General features: G+C 38.9%; 1 protein-coding gene across 1 annotated transcript in view; it reads left to right on the top strand.

Annotated features, from left to right (window-relative positions):
* The window catches only part of LOC109013810 (probable LRR receptor-like serine/threonine-protein kinase At1g56130), a 59,502-nt gene extending 35,669 nt beyond the window's left edge, over nt 1-23,833 (top strand). The window contains exons 6-24 of the mRNA XM_035694513.1: nt 991-1,062; nt 1,162-1,233; nt 1,336-1,407; nt 1,524-1,595; nt 1,717-1,788; nt 1,902-1,973; nt 2,087-2,158; nt 2,301-2,366; nt 13,636-13,701; nt 14,080-14,124; nt 14,588-14,649; nt 15,445-15,827; nt 15,965-16,160; nt 16,261-16,422; nt 16,794-16,912; nt 17,047-17,257; nt 21,379-21,610; nt 22,859-23,009; nt 23,099-23,833. Coding sequence (XP_035550406.1) covers nt 991-1,062; nt 1,162-1,233; nt 1,336-1,407; nt 1,524-1,595; nt 1,717-1,788; nt 1,902-1,973; nt 2,087-2,158; nt 2,301-2,366; nt 13,636-13,701; nt 14,080-14,124; nt 14,588-14,649; nt 15,445-15,827; nt 15,965-16,160; nt 16,261-16,422; nt 16,794-16,912; nt 17,047-17,257; nt 21,379-21,610; nt 22,859-23,009; nt 23,099-23,506 — 2,605 coding nt within the window. The 3' untranslated portion in view covers nt 23,507-23,833. The remainder of the gene's footprint in view (nt 1-990; nt 1,063-1,161; nt 1,234-1,335; nt 1,408-1,523; nt 1,596-1,716; nt 1,789-1,901; nt 1,974-2,086; nt 2,159-2,300; nt 2,367-13,635; nt 13,702-14,079; nt 14,125-14,587; nt 14,650-15,444; nt 15,828-15,964; nt 16,161-16,260; nt 16,423-16,793; nt 16,913-17,046; nt 17,258-21,378; nt 21,611-22,858; nt 23,010-23,098) is intronic.
* Nucleotides 23,834-24,301: the final 468 nt, after the last annotated feature.

Below are 24,301 nucleotides of genomic sequence, written 5' to 3' on the forward strand. Positions count from 1 at the left end.
ATTATGACTAAACTAGGTTTTCCTTACTCATCTAAAAATGAGTAAATAAATAAACTAGACTTTTCTTGGTCCTCTAGGTCTTTGTAACTACCTGTCTGAAAATGCTTTCAATTTGCCTTTTAGACATCTAATTCTTTTGATCTTTCCTTTTGTTAGCTCAGGCATGCTTCCTCTTACTCGATGGCATCCCTTGGTGCTTGTTTTATTTCCTTTTCCTTGCGTTCTTTGATTCTCACTGCTTTCTCTAATGCTAGCTGTTGGCAATAGCATTTGTACTGCTATAATGAAGTTTGCTTCTGGAAGATGGGAAAGGGGGTAGGGGGATGTTTGCCAGCCAGGTCTTGCTCAAGTGACCATTTGCTTTATAATGGTTGTAAATTAAACTCACTCACCACAAGGGGAGAAAAAAGGAAGAAGGGGAAAGACTTCTTTACTTGAAAATGTTTCTACCACCCAAATGTACATAAATTACTTGATGGCCTCTTAAATCAAGTTGCTTCTAGTCCTGAAAGGATGGTTCACTTTTTTTATTTTTCTTGGGGGTAATCAACTCCCCTTCCCTTTTGACATGCCCACATAGGACGGTGATGGGTTTTGGAAAGGTTCAAGTGATTCAAAACTCTTGACTCTGGGATGTACATGGACAATGAATGAATTAATGCTTTATTTAGGCTAAAATGAATTAATGCTGATGCTGATAACTTCCACAGATCTTTGAATGATAATTACCGGAAAACATCCAACTATAAAATGTTCAATGAAAGCAATTATCTTACAAAACAAAGAATTTAATGATTCTACTTGTAGATTTTCATTTTTCCACGGTACCATTAAGAAACATCATGGGTTTGAGAGGATTGCTATAACTTTTCTAATGGCAGGAAAATATGCTTTAATAACGCAGAAATGAACTTTACTTGAAATAACGATATAAGAAATTTACTTCGTTTCTTATTCATTCCAGTAACTCTTTGTATATATAATATGCAGGTCTATTGGCCATAACAATTTCTCTGGAACTCTCCCTCCAGAACTTGGTAATTTGGTCAAACTACGGGAACTGTAAGTTCTAACATTTATTCTTTTTAATTTTTTTTCTACGAAAATTGCATGTTTCAACATTTCAGATGATGATAGTGTATACATTACTTCGTATTACAGTTATGTAAACAGTGGTGGGTTGGGTGGTGAATTTCCCTCAACATTTGCTAAGCTTCAAAACATGGAAGTTCTGTAAGCAGGACTGCTACTCTCACTCTATATGTTTTAAGCTCCCCCCCCTCCCTATACCATCTTGTGGTTGCCTTACTATCAGTGAGCTTTTTTTAATTTCAGGTGGGCATCTGACACTCCTTTGAGTGGAAAAATACCTGAATTTGTTGGTAATTGGACAAGACTTAAGCAATTGTAAGCAATAAAAACAGATCTTTTTATTTCATCTTCTAGTTCATTATTATGAAAGTAACCTGTATTTCTGTGATAGATATTGGTCTTCTTGACAAATCATCCAATTGTTTCTGTAGGAGATTTCAAGGGAACTCGTTTGAAGGTCCAATACCATCTAGTTTTTCTATGTTGATCTCACTGAACTCTCTGTGAGTAAATATTTGTTGCTGATTCAGGCTCCGTCTCTCTCTCTCTCTATTTCTCTCTCACTTCCCACTTTAACAAGGGAAGAAAGACTAACTTCGGTGATGTTTGGGTATAATTGTCCAGACGGATCAGTGATTTATACAATGTGAGCTCTTCCCTTGATTTCATAACTAACTTGAAGAACTTAACAGATTTGTAAGTGAGCATGCTACTCCGCACACTACAAATATATGCATTTTTTTCGAGTTGCGCATTTAGTCTTATCGTGTTAACCATTAGCTACTCCATTTTCTTTTTTGACACCTAAGAGTTCTGAGGAATGCCCTGATCAGTGGAACTATTCCTTCTAATATTGGAGAACACCAAAGTCTACAAATATTGTAAGCTCCTGAGTTTATGATTGAAACGGCAGCTTCATTGTTGGAGTTACTGATAAAAAAAAAAAAAAAATTACTGGAGTTAGCTTTCATTAATTTGGCTCTTTAAAATGCAGGGATTTGAGTTTCAACAACTTAACAGGCCGAATACCCAGTGCTTTGTTCAATATGAGTTCTCTTACATACTTGTAAAAACCATACACGCTCTTTCTTCCCTTGCTTTAAGATATTTACTCATACAGCTGTAATTGATTTTTTGGTATGACCTTTTCTCACTTCATGATGGTTTGCCTTTTCTTTGTCTTTTCTTCCACCATATTGCAATGGCAGGTTTCTTGGAAGCAACAGTCTTTCTGGACCGCTTCCTAGCCAAAAAAGTGAAATGCTTCAAAATATGTGAGTCTTAATGTCTTAGAAGTGGTGTACTGCCTCCAAATGAGTTATTACTATATAAGGTGGTATAGTTCTATTTTAGGTGGCTGCAAGAAAAATCAAACTTAAATGTCTGGCACAAAACCCCAATGGGCATGGTGCATGCAAAAACCTTGCTTGTTAGAAATCTATCTGAAATATATTTCACATAACTTTATTTCATCAACATAATGTAGTATTTATCCGATTGTTCTATTTTAAAATATTAGTTATAGCTCTATATACATTTTCAAGAACATCAGGCTATCAAAATAATGTATCCCCAAAGATTGTACTTGAAATGTCAAATGTGTTTTTTTACTTAACAGAAAATTTGGATTCGAATGCCCCTATAGTTTATAACTCAAAAACACTACCAACAAAAACAAGCAAGTGCATAAAAAATTTCTCCTGCCTGATAAACCTCAAAATACAGTTGAAATGAAGTCACCAAAGACAGATAACTAACATACAAGTAGTATCTCTCAAATTAGTTATTTATTCTTCATCCAAAATTTAGACAACTGCTGAGTATAAGCTTCAATTGCAACTAACATTAATCATAGAAGTAGTGGCAATGCAAGACTCATGATAGGAACTATTTAGAAAACATGAAATAATATGTGAATTATCAAAAGAACAATGGTAAATTTCTTTTGCAAGGTGAGAACCCAATTTGAGTTGTTGCAACAATGTAGAGTTAAGCTTCTTAAAGTAAGATTGATTTCATGAATTGCTTAATACATTATGCACTTAAAACAAAATGAACTTAGTTTCATGGAGATTTAAAAAATGACCGTTAACCAAAGACAAATAGATGCCTTCCATACCACAGAGTAAATTTGTTAAAATCCATTAGCTAGCTACTTACATAATGAGCAACTTGCAAGAGGATCCAAGATTTCCTTCAAGTGTCTTAAATGAACTCAAAAAGGGACTTACAAAGAATGGATATACCTATCAAGACTGACACAATAAGTAAAGGGTCATGCTACTCAGCCCCCTAATTGACACCTATTTGACCAAAGTTTTTAATTTTTTTTTCATGGGGAGGTCTCAATTACAACTTGCACACTCAATTTCACAAGGCGAAAACCAGATAAATGAAAGCCTTAAATTACACTTAAACCTTAGTTTTAATAATATAAATCTCAGATCGAACTGTGATATGAATTTGGAGATACAACAACTTAAATGCTACATTATTATTATTTTTATCGGTAAACTAGTTTTTATTGATCAAAATAGTAGGCAAGAGCCCAAGTATATAGGACATATACAAGAGAGATGCCTAAGCGTGCTAGTTTAGACAAGGCATTCATGAAAGGTCATGCCATGAAAATCAATTACAATCGACCAATGAAGTAATGTATTGAAAAATAAGTTTCTAAGCTCATCCATTGATTGCTCTTGATCTTCAAAACATCTTTCATTCCTCCCCCTCCAAATGCACCACCATAGGCATATTGGGACCATCTTCCAAATTGGTGCAATTTGAGAGTTGCTCTAAATGCCTCTCCAAGAAGCCAGGGAGTCGCTTACCCTTTTGGCATCACCCAAGCTAGTCCCAACCGAGCGAAGACTTCATTCCACAAAGTCATGGCAATCTCACACTGTAGTCGATGGTCAACAGACTCTCTGCTCTTCTTGCACATACAACACTAATCCATGATTATGATTCGACGTTTCCTCAAATTGTCTAGAGTGAGGATCTTCCCCAAGGAAGCCGTCCATAAAAAAATGTTGCCTTTAGAGGTGCCTTTGTCTTCCAAATGATCTTCTACGGGAATAGATGGACAGTTCAGTTTTGCTGAAAAATAAGAACTTAGTACCAACATCATCCAAGAAGAGGAACAAGAAGGGAGGGTCCCACATGGGGTGGGATTCAAATTTCAAAGGGATGCACTTCTCTTCGTGAAATACAGGATAAGTAGAGCAAAATCAAGGTGAACCAACCAACCAGAAGCAAAGATTAGGTGGAACATCTGTTCGGTGGTAGAAGTGATGGGAGAGAATTCCATAATATAATGAAATTCAAGACTGTAAGCAAGTAGAAGTAAAACTCTACTAATTCTAACTCCCCAACCCCCACCCCTTTTCTTTAGTACTGCTCTTGCCTTAATCTACTGACTGCATTAACTCCTTGAGTAAAGGTGGATTCGGGTGCCACCTTTTTTGCACTAGAGGCTGGTTGGCCATGTGCCAGGGAGCCTGATCCAATACAGAGCCTAAGTTCTCCTCACTATTCCATTTTCAAAAGTAGAATCCATTATCAGATGACGAAATGTCCGTAAGCCCCAACTTGCCCCACAACCTTTGAGCAATAGAATTAACCAAAGGGTGAGCCAATCTTCGGCCAACAAAATAACCTACCAGAGTATTTTGCCATTCCCCACACCAATTGGCAACTACCTCTTCCGGAGGTTTCACCTTAATTCTACCATTTTCTCTAACCGGTTCCGCAATTTAAAACCATGGAAGGGATAGGAGTATTACCTACTTGATTCATAAAGAATGAATCTTTTGGTTAGAAGTTATATGTGTTGTGAGTGATTGTGGCTTGGTAGAAAGAGCGTCATGTGAATAGTAATTTCTTTGCGGGGCACCAAAAAATCTTGTCTTCAACTCCTCCGATCTTGTGTATCTCTGAGGAATGCAACATTTCATTGGGGAATACCATTGGAGATGATTAATAGGTCTGCAATCGAGGCTTCTTTCATTCTTGCTAAACCCTAAATTTGTGGATAAGTTTCCTTGAGTGCCCTATCACCGCACCATACATCATGCCAAAATTTGACATTGGCTCTGTTACCCACAGTAAAATGGATATTACTTGCATATGTATCCCAACCTCTTCTTATATGCTTCCACAACCCCACTCCATAAGGCCCACTCACCTCATTAGAGCACCATCCTCTCCATGGTTCCTCAAGCTTCAATTTGATGAAAATTTTCCACAAGGTCCCTTGTTCGTAGTGATATCTCCATCGCCATTTACCAAACAAGGCTATGTTGAAAGATTTCAGGTTTCGAATACCCAAACCTCATTTGATGGGAGAGCTATTGTGGCCCATTTCACCAAGTGAAATTTAAACTCATCATTTATCCCCCCCCCTCAAAAAAAAAAAAAAAAAAAAGAATTCCCATTGGAGTTTCTCCATACGATGAGCCACCTTGGCGGGGAGTGGAAATAATGAGAGGAAATAAATTGGCAAATTGGAAACAGTACTTTTGATTAAGGTGACCCTATCACCTTGGGATAAATAAATCCCCTTCCAACTAGCTAATTCATCTCCATTTTTTCTAGAACATCATCCAAATAGATTTCGATTTGAACATTGCACTCAACGGGAGGCCAAGACATTTCATGGGCAGCTGAGATATCTTGCAGCCCAAAATGGAAGCCATACTCTCCACATTAGGAATGCCCCCCACTGACACTATTTCTGATTTGGCCAAGTTCACATTTCAAGCCTGATACAACTTGAAAGCATAATAGAAGAGCCCTCAAAGCTCAAGTTTTATCATGGCTGGCCCCACAAAAAATTAACGTATCATCGGCAAATAATAGATTAGATATGTTGAGCGAGCCAGTACTTGCCTCCCCCAATGAGAATCCAGATGTGAACCCACCCTCCATGACACCTAAAATCATCTTACTAAAAGCTTCCATCACAAAAACAAAGAGTAGCGGAGATAAAGGGTTACCTTGTCTCAATCATCGTGAGTTTTTAAAGAAGCCTTTTGGCGTGCCATTCACTGATATAGAGAAACAAGCTGTAGAGATACAATGATGGGTCCATGTACACCATTTCGTACCAAAGCCACATCTCTTGAGCATGTAAAGTAAGAATCTCCAGTTGACATGATCGTAGGCTTTTTCCATATACAGCTTGCACAAAAGCCCCGGCTCTCCCGACTTGAGTCTCTTATCCCAACATTTGTTGGCAATAAGCACTGAGTCAAGGATTTGCCTACCTTTGACAAAGGCATTCTGAGACTTCGATATTAACTTATCCAACAACTTACTCAACCGATTCGCCAATACTTTAGAGAGAATTTTGTACAACCCGCTGACCAAGCTAATGGGACGATAAACTTTTACCTCTACAACGCCAGAGTCTTTTGGTATGAGCACTATGAAAGTTGCATCTAGGCTTTTTCCAAACCTTCCATTTTTATTTTCTCTTTTTTTTCTTTTCCCTTTATCTTTTTCTCTCTTCGTATAGGTAGTTCTGAAACAGCATACTGATGTCAGGTATCTCTTGAACTGCAATATTGGTTTCATTTACTGTCCTTATGACGGATAATTTCCTTGGATGGTTGTAGAATCTCGTGGTAGGTTCTTGCGCATGGTTCGTTTACCTTTTGTTTAGCAAAATGAACTCTTTTAGTTGTTTAGCTATAGAGTCAAAGGTTTTTGAGGTGAGAAGACTTGGGGATAGGGTGTCCATTACTGAGAAAGGATGGAAAGGTGTGAGTTACATATGGTTGGGTTTAGAGACTATCAGTTGGTTGGCTAACTCACTGGAGGCGTGTTTGAAGGCTGAGAACAAAGGCTTCTACTCAGCTCGACGGGAAGGCGACAGAGGCCTTACAGCCCAGCGTTGCTCTAACTCTCGTGGCTCATATATGGCTTTGGCTGTGTATGGGGGGGGAGGACGCAGGAGCTACATTCTCATACCTGAAGACAAGGCAGGAATGGGGTGGAGGAAGATGGTGGCAGTGTTGAAGGACATGGGCAGAGTAGGTGTCCAGGGAAGAAACCCATCGCCTGAGAGGGTGAAAACTTGGCCATCCAAGTCGTACAAGGAGGCACTGGAGGTGCCTCGAACTGTGCAGCTCAATGTGATGGGAGACTTGCAAAAGGGATTAACTCCCTTTTCGGCAGAAACACAGTGTGGAGTAGGTGATGGCAGAGGGGTGATGGGACTAAAAGAAGGAAAATTTCTGAAGGAGTTACGTGAAGTGCAGGAATCGTTGGGGGAGCTAACTAATAGAGTTGGGGAGTTGATACGGTGCGTTGAGGGTTATGGATTGGAAGGAGTGGGCTCGGGTTGCCATTTGGGCCTTGGGGACACGGATGGTGGGCCTAAGGGGAAGGGCCAAGTGTTGTATACTGAAACCCAGCCCAAGAGGGCACGGCAGGGAGGCCCTTTCTGGAGGAAGAAGATGCAGGCCGCAGGTGGCCCGTCGATGAGTGGGCCTGAGCCACCGTCGCCGGAAACGACGCAGTCGACTCCGTCGAAGGTTGCAGAGGCCACGTTGGACGTTGCATCGCCGGCGGGTACAGAACCAGAGCAAGTAGAAGAGATGTACGACGGCCTCTGTGCTCACGATGGCCCGAATACTGCACAGAATGTCACGATGAAGAGTATCGGCGCACAGACTAAGTCGACGACGTCAGAGGAGCCGTTTGCGAGCAGCGACAAGACCATAGGAGGTTCGGACTTATACGTGATGTTGCTCTGGCTACTGTGTTCGAGCCTAAGTCTTCGAACCAGACACAGACAGTCCCGATGACGTGGTTGGAGCTTGCGGAACCAGTCACAGGTTGTCCCGATGAAGTGGTTGAATCAGACGCAACTATGGGTGGGTCAAGACTCACTATCTTGGCGGGAGCAGATTCTGTCGCTGGAAAGGAGATGAGTACCAGTCAGCTGAGCATTTATGGGGACTCTGTGGGCGGAGAAGAGGAGGAGATGGGTAGCCCGTCACCCTTACAGATGCTCCCACCTCATATCGCACCTCGAGCTTCAGATTGGGTACTAAAAAAAGTAGAGGAGCTTCATGGTTGGGTGGGGATTTCATGTGAAGGGTACGAAGACCAATTCATGGCTCTCTTAGTAGCCATGGAAGCTGGTCGTTCTACGGTACTGAAGTCGGCTGCTAAAAAGGAGAGAGAATTGAAAAGATTGCAATGCTCCATTAATTATGATAATAAGGAGGGAACCTCGGGAAGAGATAGAGCAAAAGGGAGGGACGTCTATATTGTTAATGAAGCCTAAAATCTTATCTTGGAACGTGAGAGGGATCAATGACATGAATAAACGACTACTTATTAGGTCCCTTCTCCGTAGTTGGAAAGTAGACGTTGTTTGCCTACAAGAAACTAAACTGGCACTTATTTCTCTTCGTACTATCAGGAGTTTGTGGGGCGGTATGCATGTGGGATGGCTGTACTTACCGTCCAATGGAGCTTCCGGGGGCATACTAGTTATGTGGGACAAACGAGTGGTGGAAAAAATGGAAGATTGCGTGGGGGATTATGTGGTGGCTTGCTCGTTTAAGAACATAAGGGATGGTTATCAGTGGGCTTTTGCAGGCGTCTATGGTCCTAATCTTGACCGGTCTCGAAGGCTACTATGGGATGAGTTGGCCGGTATTAACAGTTTATGGGACTTACCTTGGTGTATTGGAGGTGATTTTAACGTCACCCGTTTCCCGAGCGAGAGATCAGGTGGCTCGGGTTTCAACTCATCAATGGTAGATTTTTCTAACTTCATTTCCGAACAGAATTTACTAGATATTCCTCTTGCAGGTGGTTCCTTCACCTGGTCTAGCAATCGAGAACTTCCATCTTGGTCGAGGATAGATAGATTTTTAATCTCTCCGGAATGGGAGGCACAATATCCAGATCTCATTCAGAAGAGACTTCCCAGGTTGTATTCAGATCATTTCCCCATTCTTGTGAATTGTGGGGGCATCAGAAGAGGCCCAAGGCATTTCAAATTTGAGAACATGTGGTTGAAGTCGGAGGGTTTTCTGGACAGAATAAGACAATGGTGGTCTTCTTACCATTTTAATGGTAACGCTAGCTATAAAATGGCTTGCAAGTTAAAGTCTTTGAAAAAGGACCTGAAGGAGTGGAATATACAAGAGTTTGGTAATGTGGACAGTCAGAAATCTGTTCTAATGGAGGAGCTTAAGAACATGGAGGGTGTGGAAGAGGAGAGGGTTTGCACTGAATCCGAGCGGGCCCGCAAATTCCAAGTGATTGCGGAAATTGAACGGTTGTCTCTTTTGGAAGAAATATCGTGGCGTCAAAAATCACGAGCTTTATGGTTAAAGGAAGGGGATAGATGCACCAAGTTTTTTCACCAAGTGGCCAACTCACATAGGCGGTACAATGCTATAGATACTTTGTTGATAGATGGGGCGGTCTCTTCCAACCATACCGAAATTTCAGACCACATTGTCAATTACTATGATACATTGTCAATTACTATGATAAGTTGTTTTCGGAACAATTTGGGTGGAGACCAAGACTCGACGGGTTGGTGTTTGATGTTCTTGACCCGCAGGTTGCGGAACGACTCGAGAGGCCATTTGATGAGGTAGAGGTCAGGTCGGTGATTAAAGGTATGGCGGGTGATAAAGCCCCAGGTCCCGATGGCTTCTCCATGGCTTTCTTCCAGACATGTTGGGATGTGCTTAAAGATGATATTATGGAGGTTTTTCATGAATTTCATAGAAGTGGGCGTTTTGAGAGAAGCCTTAATAGTACATTCTTAGCACTCATTCCTAAAAAGCCCGGAGCTGTAGAAGTGAAAGATTTTCGTCCCATTAGTTTGGTGGGTGGGCTATACAAAATTTTATCCAAAGTATTGGCGAACAGAATGAGTAAGGTGATGGAAGGCTTGATTTCGAAGCCTCAAAATGCATTTGTTCAAGGTAGGCAAATCCTTGACTCGGTGCTTATAGCCAACGAATGTCTGGAGAGTCGTATTAAATCAGGAGAGCCGGGACTCCTTTGTAAGTTAGACATGGAGAAAGCTTACGATCACGTCAACTGGAGTTTCTTAATTTATATGTTGGAAAGATGCGGCTTTGGCTCTAAATGGTGTTCCTGGATCCTTCATTGTATTTCCACGCCTTGTTTCTCTGTTTTGGTGAATGGCACATCCAAAGGTTTTTTTAAGAGCTCTCGAGGTTTGCGACAAGGAGACCCTCTTTCTCCTCTTCTCTTTGTTTTTGTGATGGAAGCTTTTAGCAAGATGATTTTAGGGGCGGTAGAGGGAGGATTCATATCAGGATTCTCAGTGGGAGAGGCAAGTTCAGGTTTGCTTAACATCACTCACCTTTTGTTTGCCGATGATACACTAATCTTTTGTGAGGCCAGACGGGAGCAAATCCGAGCTTTGAGAGCTCTTTTATTATGCTTTGAAGCTGTGTCAGGCTTGAAGGTGAACTTGGCTAAATCAGAGGTAGTACCAGTGGGACATGTACCCAATGTGGAGAGTCTGGCATCCATCTTGGAGGGTAAGATAACTCAGCTGCCCATGAAATATCTTGGTCTTCCATTAGGCGCGGCGTTCAAAACGAAATCTATTTGGGATGTTGTAATAGAAAAAATGGAGAGGAAACTAGCTGGTTGGAAGAGGATGTACTTATCTAAAGGGGGCCGGGTGACTCTCATAAAAAGCACTCTGTCTAACTTACCAACATATTTCCTTTCCTTATTTCCGCTCCCTGCTAAGGTGGCTCATCGCATGGAGAAAATTCAACGTGATTTCCTATGGGGAGGGATCAAAGATGAGTTTAAATTTCACTTGGTGAAATGGGCCACAATTTGTTCCCCTATCAAGGAAGGAGGTTTGGGTATACGGAATTTGAGAACTTTCAATCAAGCCTTGCTTGGCAAATGGTTATGGAGATATCACCAAGAACGGGATGCCTTGTGGCGAACCGTTATTGCGTTGAAGCACGGGGAATCTTGGGGAGGGTGGTGTTCTAATGCAGTGAGTGGACCTCATGGAGTTGGGCTTTGGAAACACATTAGAAGAGGGTGGGACACATATGCAACGCTTACTTGCTTCAAAGTCGGCAACGGATCTAAGGTAAAGTTTTGGCATGACTTATGGTGTGGTGATCGGGCACTCAAGGATGTTTATCCACAAGTTTATAGCCTAGCAAGAAGGAAAGAAGCTTCTATCGCAGATCTGATTATCTCTTCCCATGGCTCTTCCCAATGGAACCTCACTTTTCATAGAGATGCACAAGATTGGGAGATGGACGACCTTTCGGCCTTTTTTGATTTTGTGTATTCCACTAGTGTGTCGGGGGAAGGAGAAGACAAGTTATGTTGGCGTCCATCTAAGAAGGGAGTGTTCACGGCTCGCTCTTTCTACCATTCCTTAAACTTGCACAACTCAATCCCGTTTCCATGGAAAAGCATTTGGAAGACAAAGGCACCGCTAAAGGCAGCTTTTTTTGTATGGACAGCATCTTTGGGGAAGATTCTTACCATAGATAACCTAAGGAAACGTGGCATTATCGCTATAAATTGGTGTTACATGTGTAAGAAGAGTGGTGAGTCCGTTGACCATCTATTACTACATTGTGAGGTTGCCATGTCTTTATGGACAGATGTCTTAGCACGGGTGGGGTTAGCGTGGGTGATGCCGGAAAGGGTGTCTGATTTTTTAGCCTCTTGGGGAGGTATTAGGGGCAACACTCAAATTGCATCCATATGGAAGATGCTACCTATTTGTCTATGGTGGTGCATTTGGAGGGAGCGGAATGCAAGATGCTTTGAAGATCAAGAAAGATCAATGGAAGAGCTTAGAATTCTGTTTTTCAATACTTTACTCCATTGGTCGATTGTAATTGATTTTCATGGCAGGGCTTTTCATGAGTTTCTTGTATCTCTAAGATAGACATTGTGAACGTGTTCATGTATATGTCCCGTGTACTTGGACACTCTATGTCTCCCTTTTGATCAATAAAAATCTGTTTACCGATCAAAAAAAATAGAACTCGTGGAAGACCGCCATGATGTCTTCTTTAAGCACTTCCCAGCTTGTTTGAAAAAAAAAACCCATAGAGAAGCCGTCCGGACCTGGAGCTTTGTCACCCGCCATGCGTTTTAATACTTACCTGACATATAGCTTGTCAAATGGCCTTTCGAGTTGTTCCATTTCATGTGAATCAAGGAAGTCAAAAGCAAGCCCATCTAATCTCTGTCTCCAAGAAAATTGTTCAGAGAGCACATTCTCATAGTTATTAACAATGTGATATGTGATCTTGTAAACGCTACATTATGTGCAAGCCGAAAACATAATTCTCAACTATTCTCTATACAATCACAACCAAATTTAATTGAGAATTCAAGCTTAAATTTTTAGATGTTTTTCTTGTAGTAGTGCAATTAATTTGCAGAAAACATGATTGGACCAATAAGTTCCCAGAATCATGCATAATTGAAACTTTTAACTTTAACATTCCTTCTATACACCTCAATATAATTGAAATGAAGCTAAAGTTAGCTCAATTAGTCTGAAAACTTTGGCCTTTGTACCTGATATGGTTCAATTCATTGAGAAACACCAAGATCAGAGTTAGTCTGGTTTAGATCATATCAGTGGTTTATACGCCATTCCTGACCAACTCATCTATGGGTTGATCTATAGATGATCCAGATTGCATTTTGGGGTCTAGGTGGTGCTGCTGAGCAACCTGGAGGAAAGTAGTGGGACATTGTTAGCAGTTCTATTGGAGGTTGTCCCAAAACTGTGGGTTTTGCGTCTTCTGATGACAGCAGGGTACAAGGCAGCTGGTACTTGTGTAGGTTGCCATTTGGCACAAGGGGAAGTGATGTATGATTGTGTTTAAGTGAAGCATGTAGAGGTATATATATAAAAGCGAGAGAAATGTGTGCGGGTGGGTGTGTGTGTGTGTGTGTGAGAGAGAGAGAGAGAGAGTGGAAGTCAGGCTTAGTGAAGGCTCAATTGCTTATTATACAATAAAAAGCAAGAAATAAAAGAAAAAAACTGTGGCTTTGATTTCTATTCGATTATCAAGGATTACCAGAAAAATGCTGGAGATTCCATTGCTACATCTCTGATCGGTTTTTTTTTATAAGTACATTTCTGATCGGTTTCATGTCTATAATAGGTCCTGGGAGATCATTATTGGAATTTCATTGGCAATCAATGTATTTCCATCTCATCTTCAATTTAAATATCCTTGTAATATGATGAGTGTCCTAGGCATGCTTCATGACGGTGTGGCTGTTTTAAAAATATATTTCACCGGAAGGAAAATCTGTTCAAAATCTATGTAGAATGTTGTAGTTTGCTGTGACTGGACACTCATAAGCATTCTCATGCTAAGTTTCCCATATGACCTATTGAATATCTCCTTAATAAATGCGAGGAAGGAGGACATCTTCCATGTGATAGCATGGAATCAATCTAATTGCTTTTCTAATTTCTTTACTTATTCATTCCTGTTAATATGATTTTGGATGCAGAGATTTATCTTACAATGATATATCAGGAAGCTTTCCGAGTTGGGTAACTACCTCTGGTTTACAACTGTATGTCTCTTATATTCTTATACATCTTTTCTCACAAAAATTTTGCTGGCTCTAACATTTTGCTTTGAAACATTAGGTATTCTGGTGCTCATATAGAGCTTCTTTTCTATCATTTCTCAAGCATCACTTGCATAATCTTTCTTGAACAATGTAAAGAATCAACTACATATTTTAATTAACCAATTATACAAGTATTAAAGAATCTCTTGCTTGTCCGCCTATCATTGGGTTTCCAGATAGTTATTTTAAACATTCCACTTGTTTTGAATGCTTGAATCCCTGCAGTGACTACATATCTCTCTCTCTCTCTTGTGCGTTGGGTTTGGCTGGTACATGAAGACTAAAACATAATAAGGTTCTTTTCATGGAATTATACAGGAACTTGGTGGCCAACAATTTCACGTTTGGTAGCTCAAACATAAGGTGAGTAATTGAATTATGGTATCTCTTATTCATTCATTATAAACCCATTATTGAATATAGGAATGAGAGAAAAGGAAAACAAAAAAAGAAGAAAGAAACGATAGAAGGAACAAGCCTTTCTTCTGTGTTTTCAGAAAACAAGAAGAAAGTTTAGATGGCCTGGGTTTATAATACACCTCATGTATGGTAACACACATTTCCACACTGATTCAAAAACACATCATACTTATTCCAGTTATCCTAGTCCAAAAATAAGAAAATAATATAGAACACATTGCATCAATATTCTATGAGAATAGGTTGTCATCAATAATAATTATCTGAAAATAGTTTTTGAAGACATGTACAAAAATTGCTTTTAAGAACAAGAGCCCTACCAGCCCAAATTAGCTGCAATTTTTTACTTCTGCAGATGACAAAATTTCTGTCTAGATTGAGCATCTATCATTTTCTGTGCTTGCAGTACTTTGCCAGGGTTGAATTGTCTTCAGAAGAACTTTCCGTGCAATAGGAATTCTCCACGTTGTAAGTTTTTTGGTACTCTGGTTTCTTGTTTTGTTTGGTAATTTCACCAACTCATGGAAAAAGTAAAAAGTATTTATATTATACTTTTCTTTTCTCTTCTAGTTGTACCATATATATTAAACCCACCAGTGGGAAGCCCAAGTGGTAAGGGTGAACTTGTGTGCATGAGCCCCATTTCATAGGTTTGGTTCCCCCTGGGATTAAACTGCAATTTAAGTGGGAGGCCATGGTGGTGGGTTGCTGTGTGCTAGTCTCCCCAGAGGTTTAGGTTCCATGGGTGAGTCCTAAGGGCTCTGTCATGAGGTGGTTCCCCCGTCATCCAATATATATATATATATATATATATATATATGTCATGTATATAACCAAATTGGACTTGGATGAAAAAATGCAAAAGAGGTATGAAGGAACTTCAGAAGAACATGGGAAGGATTCAAATTACACATTTATCCACATACTCATTGCTGCCTGAAGATGTACAATGAAGTGAGGAGCATGTTATTGAGAGAGTAGTTTTAGTGTTTCGTCTATATGTTATAGCTTTCCTTCAACTTCCAACTTGAGTCCGATAAATTTAGTTCCTTCTCTAGGGGCAACCTTACTGGAACCACTTTGAATTATTTTCAATCATCTCAGCTCCACCATGAAACTGAGGTTTTTTATTACTTATTTTAATCTTAAAAGAGTATCCCAGTCAATGAAATGATTTCTTATAACCGGTTCCTAGAGGGTCAAGCCCCCCTTGGTTTACCTATGTATACATCAACACCAATGCTTTCATTTTGAATCTTACAGATGCAAACTTTTCAATCAAGTGCGGTGACAGAGCAATGATAACTGCTGATGGCACAGTGTATGAGGCTGAAAATGCATCTCTTGGTGCAGCTTCGTTCTATGTAACCAGTTTTGACAAATGGGCAGTGAGCAATGTGGGGCTGTTCTCTGACCGCCAAAATACATCTTATGTGGAAAATACCTTGGCACAAGTAACTAGGACGAATACGCCAGAGCTTTTCCAGAATTCAAGAATATCCCCTGGATCACTTAGGTACTATGGCCTGGGTCTTGAGAATGGACCTTATAAAGTAAGAATGCTATTTGCAGAAACAGCTTTTTTAGATCGAAGCTCACAATCTTGGAAGAGTCTAGGGAGGAGAGTATTTGATATCTATATTCAGGTAAGAACTGTATAAAGCAAAACTCTAAACTATCCCTCATTGACGTAGAACCACTAAAATGTTTCTATATGCTAAACCTTCAATGCATTATTTTTCAGATAGAATATATCACTATGCCATCTCTGTTGCTTTTTTAGGGGAGTCTCCAACTGAAAGACTTTGACATATCAAAGGAGGCAGGTGGTGTTGAAAGAGCACGTGAAATGGTTTTCAATGCTACTGTTTCGGAGAACTACCTTGAAGTTCATTTGTTTTGGGCTGGTAAAGGGACCTGCTGCATACCAGTGCAAGGTTACTATGGCCCAATGATTTCGGCCCTCCGTGCTATTTCAGGTACCATTTGTAATAATTTACAGGTCTCTATTCAATTTCAAATGGCATAATGTTCGTCTCTACCTTTGACTGCTACTGATCATTGGCTTCTATTGCTCAGATTTCCCGCCTACTGTCAGTGGAATTCCACAAAGTACTTCAAAAGGGAAGAACAGGACAGGGTTGGTTGTTGGTATTGCAGTCTCTGTAGGAGTTGTTAGCTCAATACTGATAGTTGCAGTTTGTTTTATGAAAAGAAAATCAGACAGCAATGACGAGGAAGGTAAGCGCCTGGTAGTACTTTCAACAAAGCCTGTCCCGAGTACTTAGGCTATGCCTATTATTTCTCATTAATAAAATTCTTATTTACCGATCGAAAAAATTTATTTCAACATAACCTTTTTTGTTTTGATAAGTAAGAAATTATTATTTCTATACTTAGAAAAAAAAAACGAAATTATTATTTCAACAAAACCTCGTAATGGCATTGGCGCCTATATCTCCTAAAAGTACCAGTCAATATTTAACTTCTTTAAATATTAAGCTAAAGTGAACCACATATTGGTCTTTGAATCTCCTTGTGTGCTAAAAATATTATTTTATGTATCTTATACTAGAATTTATTTCTTACTCCATCCTTGCTTGTCTTTGCAGAGTTTCTTGGTATTGGTCCTAGACCAAATACTTATAGTTATGCTGAGCTCAGATCCGCTACAGAAGAATTTATACCTTCTAATAAGCTAGGAGAGGGAGGATTTGGACCTGTTTACAAGGTAAACATTCTTAATATTACATAGCCATTTAATACACAATGACGATTCGATATTAAAAATAATTAAGTGATTCTAACTTTTCTTCACCAAAGGAGGGCTTGTTTTTTCTTTTGCTTAACTGTGGTACATTATAGGGCACGCTTTCTGATGGGAGGTTAGTGGCCGTGAAGCAACTTTCAGTTGCGTCTCACCAGGGGAAGAGTCAGTTTATTGCTGAGATTGCTACCATATCTGCAGTACAACATCGCAATCTTGTGAAACTGTACGGATGCTGCATTGAAGGAGATAAACGTCTCCTCGTTTATGAATATCTTGAGAACAAAAGTCTTGATCAAGCACTCTTTGGTATGATACTAAATAATCATCTCGTGTTTTTTTTTTCTTACTATAGAAACAGAATTCTAAAATTTTTGAATAAAACACAAAAGAACAAATTGTACAAGAGGAACATCTGACTAGAAATAGTAAATTAGACATGAAAATCATGAAAACTCAACCCATTAAAATTTATAGATGATGCCCAAAGGAGAAAAAAAGTATTGGAAAAAGAAAGTTTTAAGCTCATCTGTCATCCGCTTGAGATCCTCAAAATCTCTTATCTTTTCTTTTCCTCGAAATACATCTCACTATATGATCAGAGACAATTTTCCACATTGTTGCAATGTGTGGGCTGCCATATAAAAAAGGGCTACTATCCTTCAAGGCACAACCCACGCCAATCTAGCTTGACTGGAAAATACATTCCACAAGGTACTAGCAATCTCAATGGCGTTAAAGGTGTCCCATTCTTATGTCCCGTAGTATGCTTGGGCTCTTCCCTATTCTTATGATCTTTAAGATTTTGTTTACTAATAAAAAAAAAGCCTGCCTACAAATTTCCCACTCTTTCTGCACATACAACACCAATTTATCACAATGAAGTGGCATTTCCTTAAGTAATTAGTAAGTTTTTTCCATCAAAAAGTGATGGTGACTCTGGTTTGTCCTACAAGATTACAAGGCATCATCCGCGAGTAAAAGAAGGGAAATGTTAAGCACACTGAGACTACTAGCCCCCCATAAAGAAGCCTGAGAGAGAATCACCATCAACAGTTGCTGATAACATTTTGCCTACAGGTTCCATGAAAATAATGAAAAGTAATGAAGACAACAAATTACCTTATCTTAAACCATGAGAGCTAACTGAAGTAATAGAAGTGCCATTCACCGATATAGAAAAGTACACCAAAGAAATGCAATGTGCTATTAAAGAATGTCATTTCTCCCCCATATCTCCCAAGCAAATAATAAAAAGATTATAAATTAATACGATCATATTCCTTTGGAATAGGGATTTCTAGAGCAGAAAATGATTTGTATTAGGGTGTGCAAACCCCATGCAAGCCTTTTTTTTTTAAATGGAACCCACCTGAAAAATTACTTCTAAATGGTGGATCCCACTTTTGTTTAAAAGGCTTGCGCAGAGCTTGTATCTAGTATCACTTTTCCTGAGCACCCTTGGCTTACTTGAGCTGAGCCTACCACCGATGAATTCATTAGCAATTACATAGGGTTTAAAATTTGTCTACTTCTAACACATGTATTTTGTAGTTTCGAAATAATCTTCTTGACAACCCTACTCAACTGATTAGCAAGGTATTTAACAATTATATTTTACACTGCTAAAAATATATATTAAACAAATAAATTTACCTCTTCTTATTAGTTTAAGTTTTTGGGACAAATGGTAGTTTGTCATGGTATTAGAGCAAGGAACCTAAGTTCTTACCCTGACTCAACACTTCACCAATTTAATTAAATATTTCACGTATTGGGCCCCACTTATTAAGCGGGAGTCTAACACACTCATGAGGGGGAGTGTTAAGAATATAAGTAATGGTTTAACACACCCTATTCACAATCTAGTGGTGCGGTAATTTTAACATCCATAGATCCAATTCCCCAACTTTTTAAGTAATTAAGGCTATGAGAGTGGCACTAAGGCTTTTTTCAAACTTACAATAGTATGAAAAACCCAGAATACCCTTATACTACTTTATCACATCCTAGCAAGCTTGAAAGAAAACCATTGCAAAACCACCTTGTCTTGGTGCTTTATCACTAATCATACTTGTTACCACATCAAGAATCTAACTCTCTTCAAATGGTCTCTCAACCAATGTGACCATCGCTTCATATATGGACTTAAGAGCTAATCCATCAAGCTCGTCCAAGCAAACCGCTAATGGAAACTGAGCCATCAACCAAAAGCATCTCAATAGCATTGTTCACAATATGATTTCTAATCTCGTTTTGATTAGAGGAGATTGAACCATCTACCAAAAGCATCTCGATAGTGTTGCTCCCCTTTCTAATCTCAATAGTGATTTCTAATCTTAGTTAGCTGCTTGATGGAACAACTTTGTACACCTATTGCCCTCTTTTAATCATAGTGCCCTTGGTTTTTACCTCCAAGACCACTCCTCCACTGTGACAAAAGAATCATGAGCTTCACCCTATTTTTCACTTAGAAACCAAGTGAGATTGAAATCCCACCTTTGCAGTAGTTACCTTGAACTAAAAACTAAAAATATTAGTAAGCTCCTCCCATGAATACCCTCTATCGCTATCTGGCTCAGAAACACCTACAAAAGTTCTGGAGATACTGTCTTCAACATTTTTAAAAGAACAAGCCACTTATAATTGGTTTCTAATGGTGACCATGACCTTACCATTGGTACCATTGGAGAGAACCAATGGAGTTGTTGATGAGGTACGGGATTGAAGATGAGTTTGTCATTGGTGTCTTGCGAGGATGAATGTTTAGGACCTGGTGTTCAGTTGAGAATTGTGTCTGGGGAAGATGTTGTCCCCTTGTTATCTCTTCCTCCATTAAACAATATAGCTGGATCATCATCAGATTGGGTTTTGCAAAAGGTTAATGAGATACAACAGTGTGTGGGGATTACTTGTGGAGGATTTGACGACCAATTCACAGCACTACTCACTGCAATTCAGGCGGGTCACTCGCTTGAAACAAAATCAAGATTTAAGAAGAGCAGGGAGTTAAAGCGTCTTACGTGGGCAATCAAATACGACGCAAAAGGAGGTAGTACAAGTCGAGGGAGGACTAGAGGAAAGGCATAAAGCCTGCCTCAGTCCTTGTAGGATAATTTGGGTGGAGTATTAATTGTGTGGGAGACAAAGGGTTGGGGCAGTTACAGTGACTTGCTTTGCTTTGGGAAGGCGAGTTTTGTCCCAATAGGGCTTGGTGTATATTGGATAGGTTTCTAATTTCTCCCTCTTTGGGCGATGTTCATTTAGGGGCTCTCTCTTGTATACACTCAGTGTATTTGGTTACGCCTATTGATATTAATATATTTTTACTTATAAAAAAAAAAAAATACAAATGGTTTCTATACACAATAAAGGAGAAGTATTTTACTTTCATTGAATTGTTAGCGTACAAAATTTCTCCTTTTAGTTTGTTTTGTGGGAAAAGACAACAGAAATTCATATATTCAGATCTTGTCACCTATCATTCAATACTATGGCCGGAACGCATACTGTGTTCTAAACTTTGCATCGAATCCTGTTTGTTACGTATACACCTCATAACTAGTGGGTTCACGTGGGGAAGAAGCTCTTGCCTTGCTGAACTTTATACAGTTTGATTCAATTCATTCAGGTCAAGTTTTGGGTTTATTTCAACAGACGGATGTAGTGTTCTTGCTAAACCTGGAGAGAAACACAGAATCATCTAGAGTTTAATGATTGAAATTCCTTTAGAGCTATGTTGTAACCTTGATCAATCCATTGTGAAATTTCTTGCTTTGAACGCAGATGCAGGCCAAAGTTTCAATCGTATATTTACTTATTTCACTGCTTTGTGTTGACTGTCTTATTGTTATCTCATTAAATTTTTGAACCATTTGAAGATGAATAAGCCTTCATTGTAGGGTATTCAAAATTTGTAAAACTATCGAAGGCGTTTTTTATACATTCTGGAGTATTTTCATGTTTTTACTATACATAGATGAAATTAATTAACAATAAAGTTTTGGGAAATTGCAATTTCCACCCATAAATACCACCCATTATATATTTTGCACCCTAAACTACAAATAGTTGCACCATAAACTACTAAATAGGTTTCACTTTGTACCTTCCATTCAAATATACGACCATTAAGATTGTGCCAATCCACATTACTCACTCACTGTGAATAATTACATTTGTTTGGCAACGTGACACAATCTTAACAGATAGATTTGAATAGAAGGTAAAAAGTGAAACCTATTGGTAGTTTAGGGTGCAAATTCAAACCTTTGTAGTTTAGGATGCAAAGTGTATGATAAGTGGCAGTTAATGGGTGAAAATTGTAACAAACGTATATTTTTTTGCCCCAAATTACTCGTGGTTATGAATATTAACCACCACTTCGCAACTGTTGAAGTTTTATATGATGGCAACCACTATTTATACAGGAAAAAATGACCTGAATATTGATTGGCCTACCCGGTTCAGCATATGCATAGGAACTGCAAAAGGCCTAGCTTATCTTCATGAGGAGTCAAGGCCAAGAATCGTACATCGAGATGTCAAGGCTAGTAATATCTTGCTTGATGCAGAACTTTGCCCCAAGATTTCAGATTTTGGATTGGCAAAGCTATACGATGATAAGATAACACACATCAGCACCAGAGTAGCTGGCACCATGTAAGCTATACTTTCAACCCCTTTCTAAATGTGAGAAGGAAAAAGAAAAATAGTTTATTATAAGCATGATTGCATAACCATTACATACAAACTTGAGGGCTTGGAGAATTATTTTTTAATATATGGCTGATCTAGGCTACTAATAGATTGAATTGAGAACAAGAATGACTACTTTAGCTGGATCCATCGCCTTATCACATTGGTCTTAATTCCATGATTTTTTTTTTAAAAACCACTGCAGAATCTGACTGGTGTTGGACAAAATTTGTTATTTATCAAGGTACCGACAAGTTGTTGTATGGTGGCCAATAACATTGGAAGATATTGCTGCTATAGCTTTTAAACATGGGAAAAGTGAGTGTATATATTTACAAATTGAAAAGGTATTGAATCTTGGTTGTCAAAAAAGAAAGCTTTGAGCTTGTTGGAATTGTCAACTTTAGCAGTTATGTTTTAGGATATCTAGGTTAGATTTTATTGGGGGAAAGGTTGGGAGAGTTTGTTGGTTTGACATTATTTTATGATGCACAAGAGGGGTATAGTTTGGGCTTTAAAATAAGCAAGAACGAGAACAACAAAACTAGTCTGTGGAGTGCTCTGAAATTGTGAGCACCTTTTTAAGTGTTTAGGGTGTTAGTTTTTATGCTGAAAAATTATATTTGCAAGCCAATGTTGAGGACATACCCTCCAAACTGCGGACATAGCAGAATTTTGATTTGCAGGAGAGTATGATTTTAAACTCCTTTGCAAATGAAATTCTGCCTTGTTAACAGTGTGGCATGTATTTTCTTCACACTGGCTTACAAACAGAAGCCTCTTCGACATTTCATGCTAGAACTCCCATAATCCAACAAAGAGGAGCTAAAAGTAAAAGATGACCAAAATAAGATCCTGGGCGAGTATGGCCCATGTCCGGTAAATTTTAGAAATTGAGGAAATAATCCAGCCGCTTAAACCCAAGGAAATATAATTAGAATTACCCAGAAGCTTAATGTCAAGAAACACAAAAATAAATAAAAGTAGTTAGCATAGCATTCAGTTGTGCCAACCACGCCTACGAAATTTGGCAACATAATGTGTTGACTAGACCCGAAGTCAAAGTTATAGCATATTTGTTCATATATTCTTTAATTTGCTCATTACACTTTCTCTTTTGTGAGCCTATTGTTCCTGATTAACTCAGTCATGGAAATATCGTCAAGGGTTCTTCGCTAAGCAATTTATTTTTAATCATTTTCACTCTTTTAGTGGCTATCTAGCTCCAGAGTATGCAATGCGTGGACACTTAACAGAAAAGGCAGACGTTTTCGGTTTTGGTGTTGTTGCTCTGGAGATCCTCAGTGGGAGGCCAAACTCAGACAATAGCTTGGATACTGAAAAGATTTATCTGCTTGAATGGGTATAGAAAATGAATCTCTTTCTCTCAAATTACTATGTAATTGATATTTATTTGTTTTTTCTTGAGATAATCGCCATTACGTTTTCTAGGCATGGACTCTTCATGAACATAACCAAGCTTTGGGATTGGTGGATCCTAAATTACTGGAGTTTGATGAAAATGAGGCAACTAGAGTGATAGGAGTGGCTCTTTTGTGCACTCAGGCATCACCAATGATGCGGCCCCCCATGTCACGTGTTGTTGCCATGCTTACTGGAGATATTGAAGTGGGCACTGTTACAACAAAACCAAGTTATTTAACAGATTTGGATTTCAAAGACATCACAAGCAACTTTTTAGATGAAGGTGATACCGTGTTAACTGCCTCGAGTAGTATTAAGAGACAGCAGAAAAACCAAGATGGCAACACAGCTGACGTGAGCCCAACTGATCCAACGCCCTCACCTATGAATGTCACCAAATCGATGGTCACTGATATTATTGGAGAAGGAAGATGAATAGTATCTTGTCTTGCTATTAATCGTGTCAATCATCATGATATTGAATTTGCCTCATCATCAATCACAGTTGCCTTTAAGTTTTTGCAAAATGTGTGTTTATAGAGTGAAATGATATATCAACAGATGTACCAAATAACTAATGGGGTTTTAATAGTTGTGAAGGTATGGATTTCTACAATAAAAATGTTTCAAAACCATGGTACCTGTATAACAAGATTTCACATAGAAGTCTCTATGCCATATATATAGGCATGCTGAGCTTAGTGCCTCGAGAATATGCATGCTAGATATATGTCAGATCATTAAGGTCACTTTTCATGTTTATTTTTCAGAAGTTTAATGCACTTTAGAAATCCTTATGTTTTCCTTTGAATTTTATGGAAGTAGTACATCTAGTTCGAATTATTTTATCTGGGAGACTATTTCGAAATTTGGTTCTCTACCCCGAACATGATACTCCCCTTTACTCCTGTATCAGCAGCACATGAGAACACCGCTCGGTCATGGGTAGTTTCCCCTCATATGCTCTCCTTTGATTGCCCCTCCCATATTCCTCTCCTCCTGTTTTCTACCTCTACCATAGGTCCCGTTTGGATAATGATATGAGATGAGATGGTTTTAGTTGAAAGTTGAATAAAATATTATTAGAATATTATTTTTTAATCTTATTATTGTTTTGAGATTTGAAAAAGTTGAATTATTTATTATATTTTTTGTGAAAATTTGAAAAAATTGTAATGATGAGTTGAAATGAAATCGTTTCTGTATCCTAACGGGGCCTTAGTCTTTCAA

Source organism: Juglans regia, chromosome 10, assembly GCF_001411555.2.
Source record: "Juglans regia cultivar Chandler chromosome 10, Walnut 2.0, whole genome shotgun sequence".
Classification (NCBI taxonomy): domain Eukaryota; kingdom Viridiplantae; phylum Streptophyta; class Magnoliopsida; order Fagales; family Juglandaceae; genus Juglans; species Juglans regia.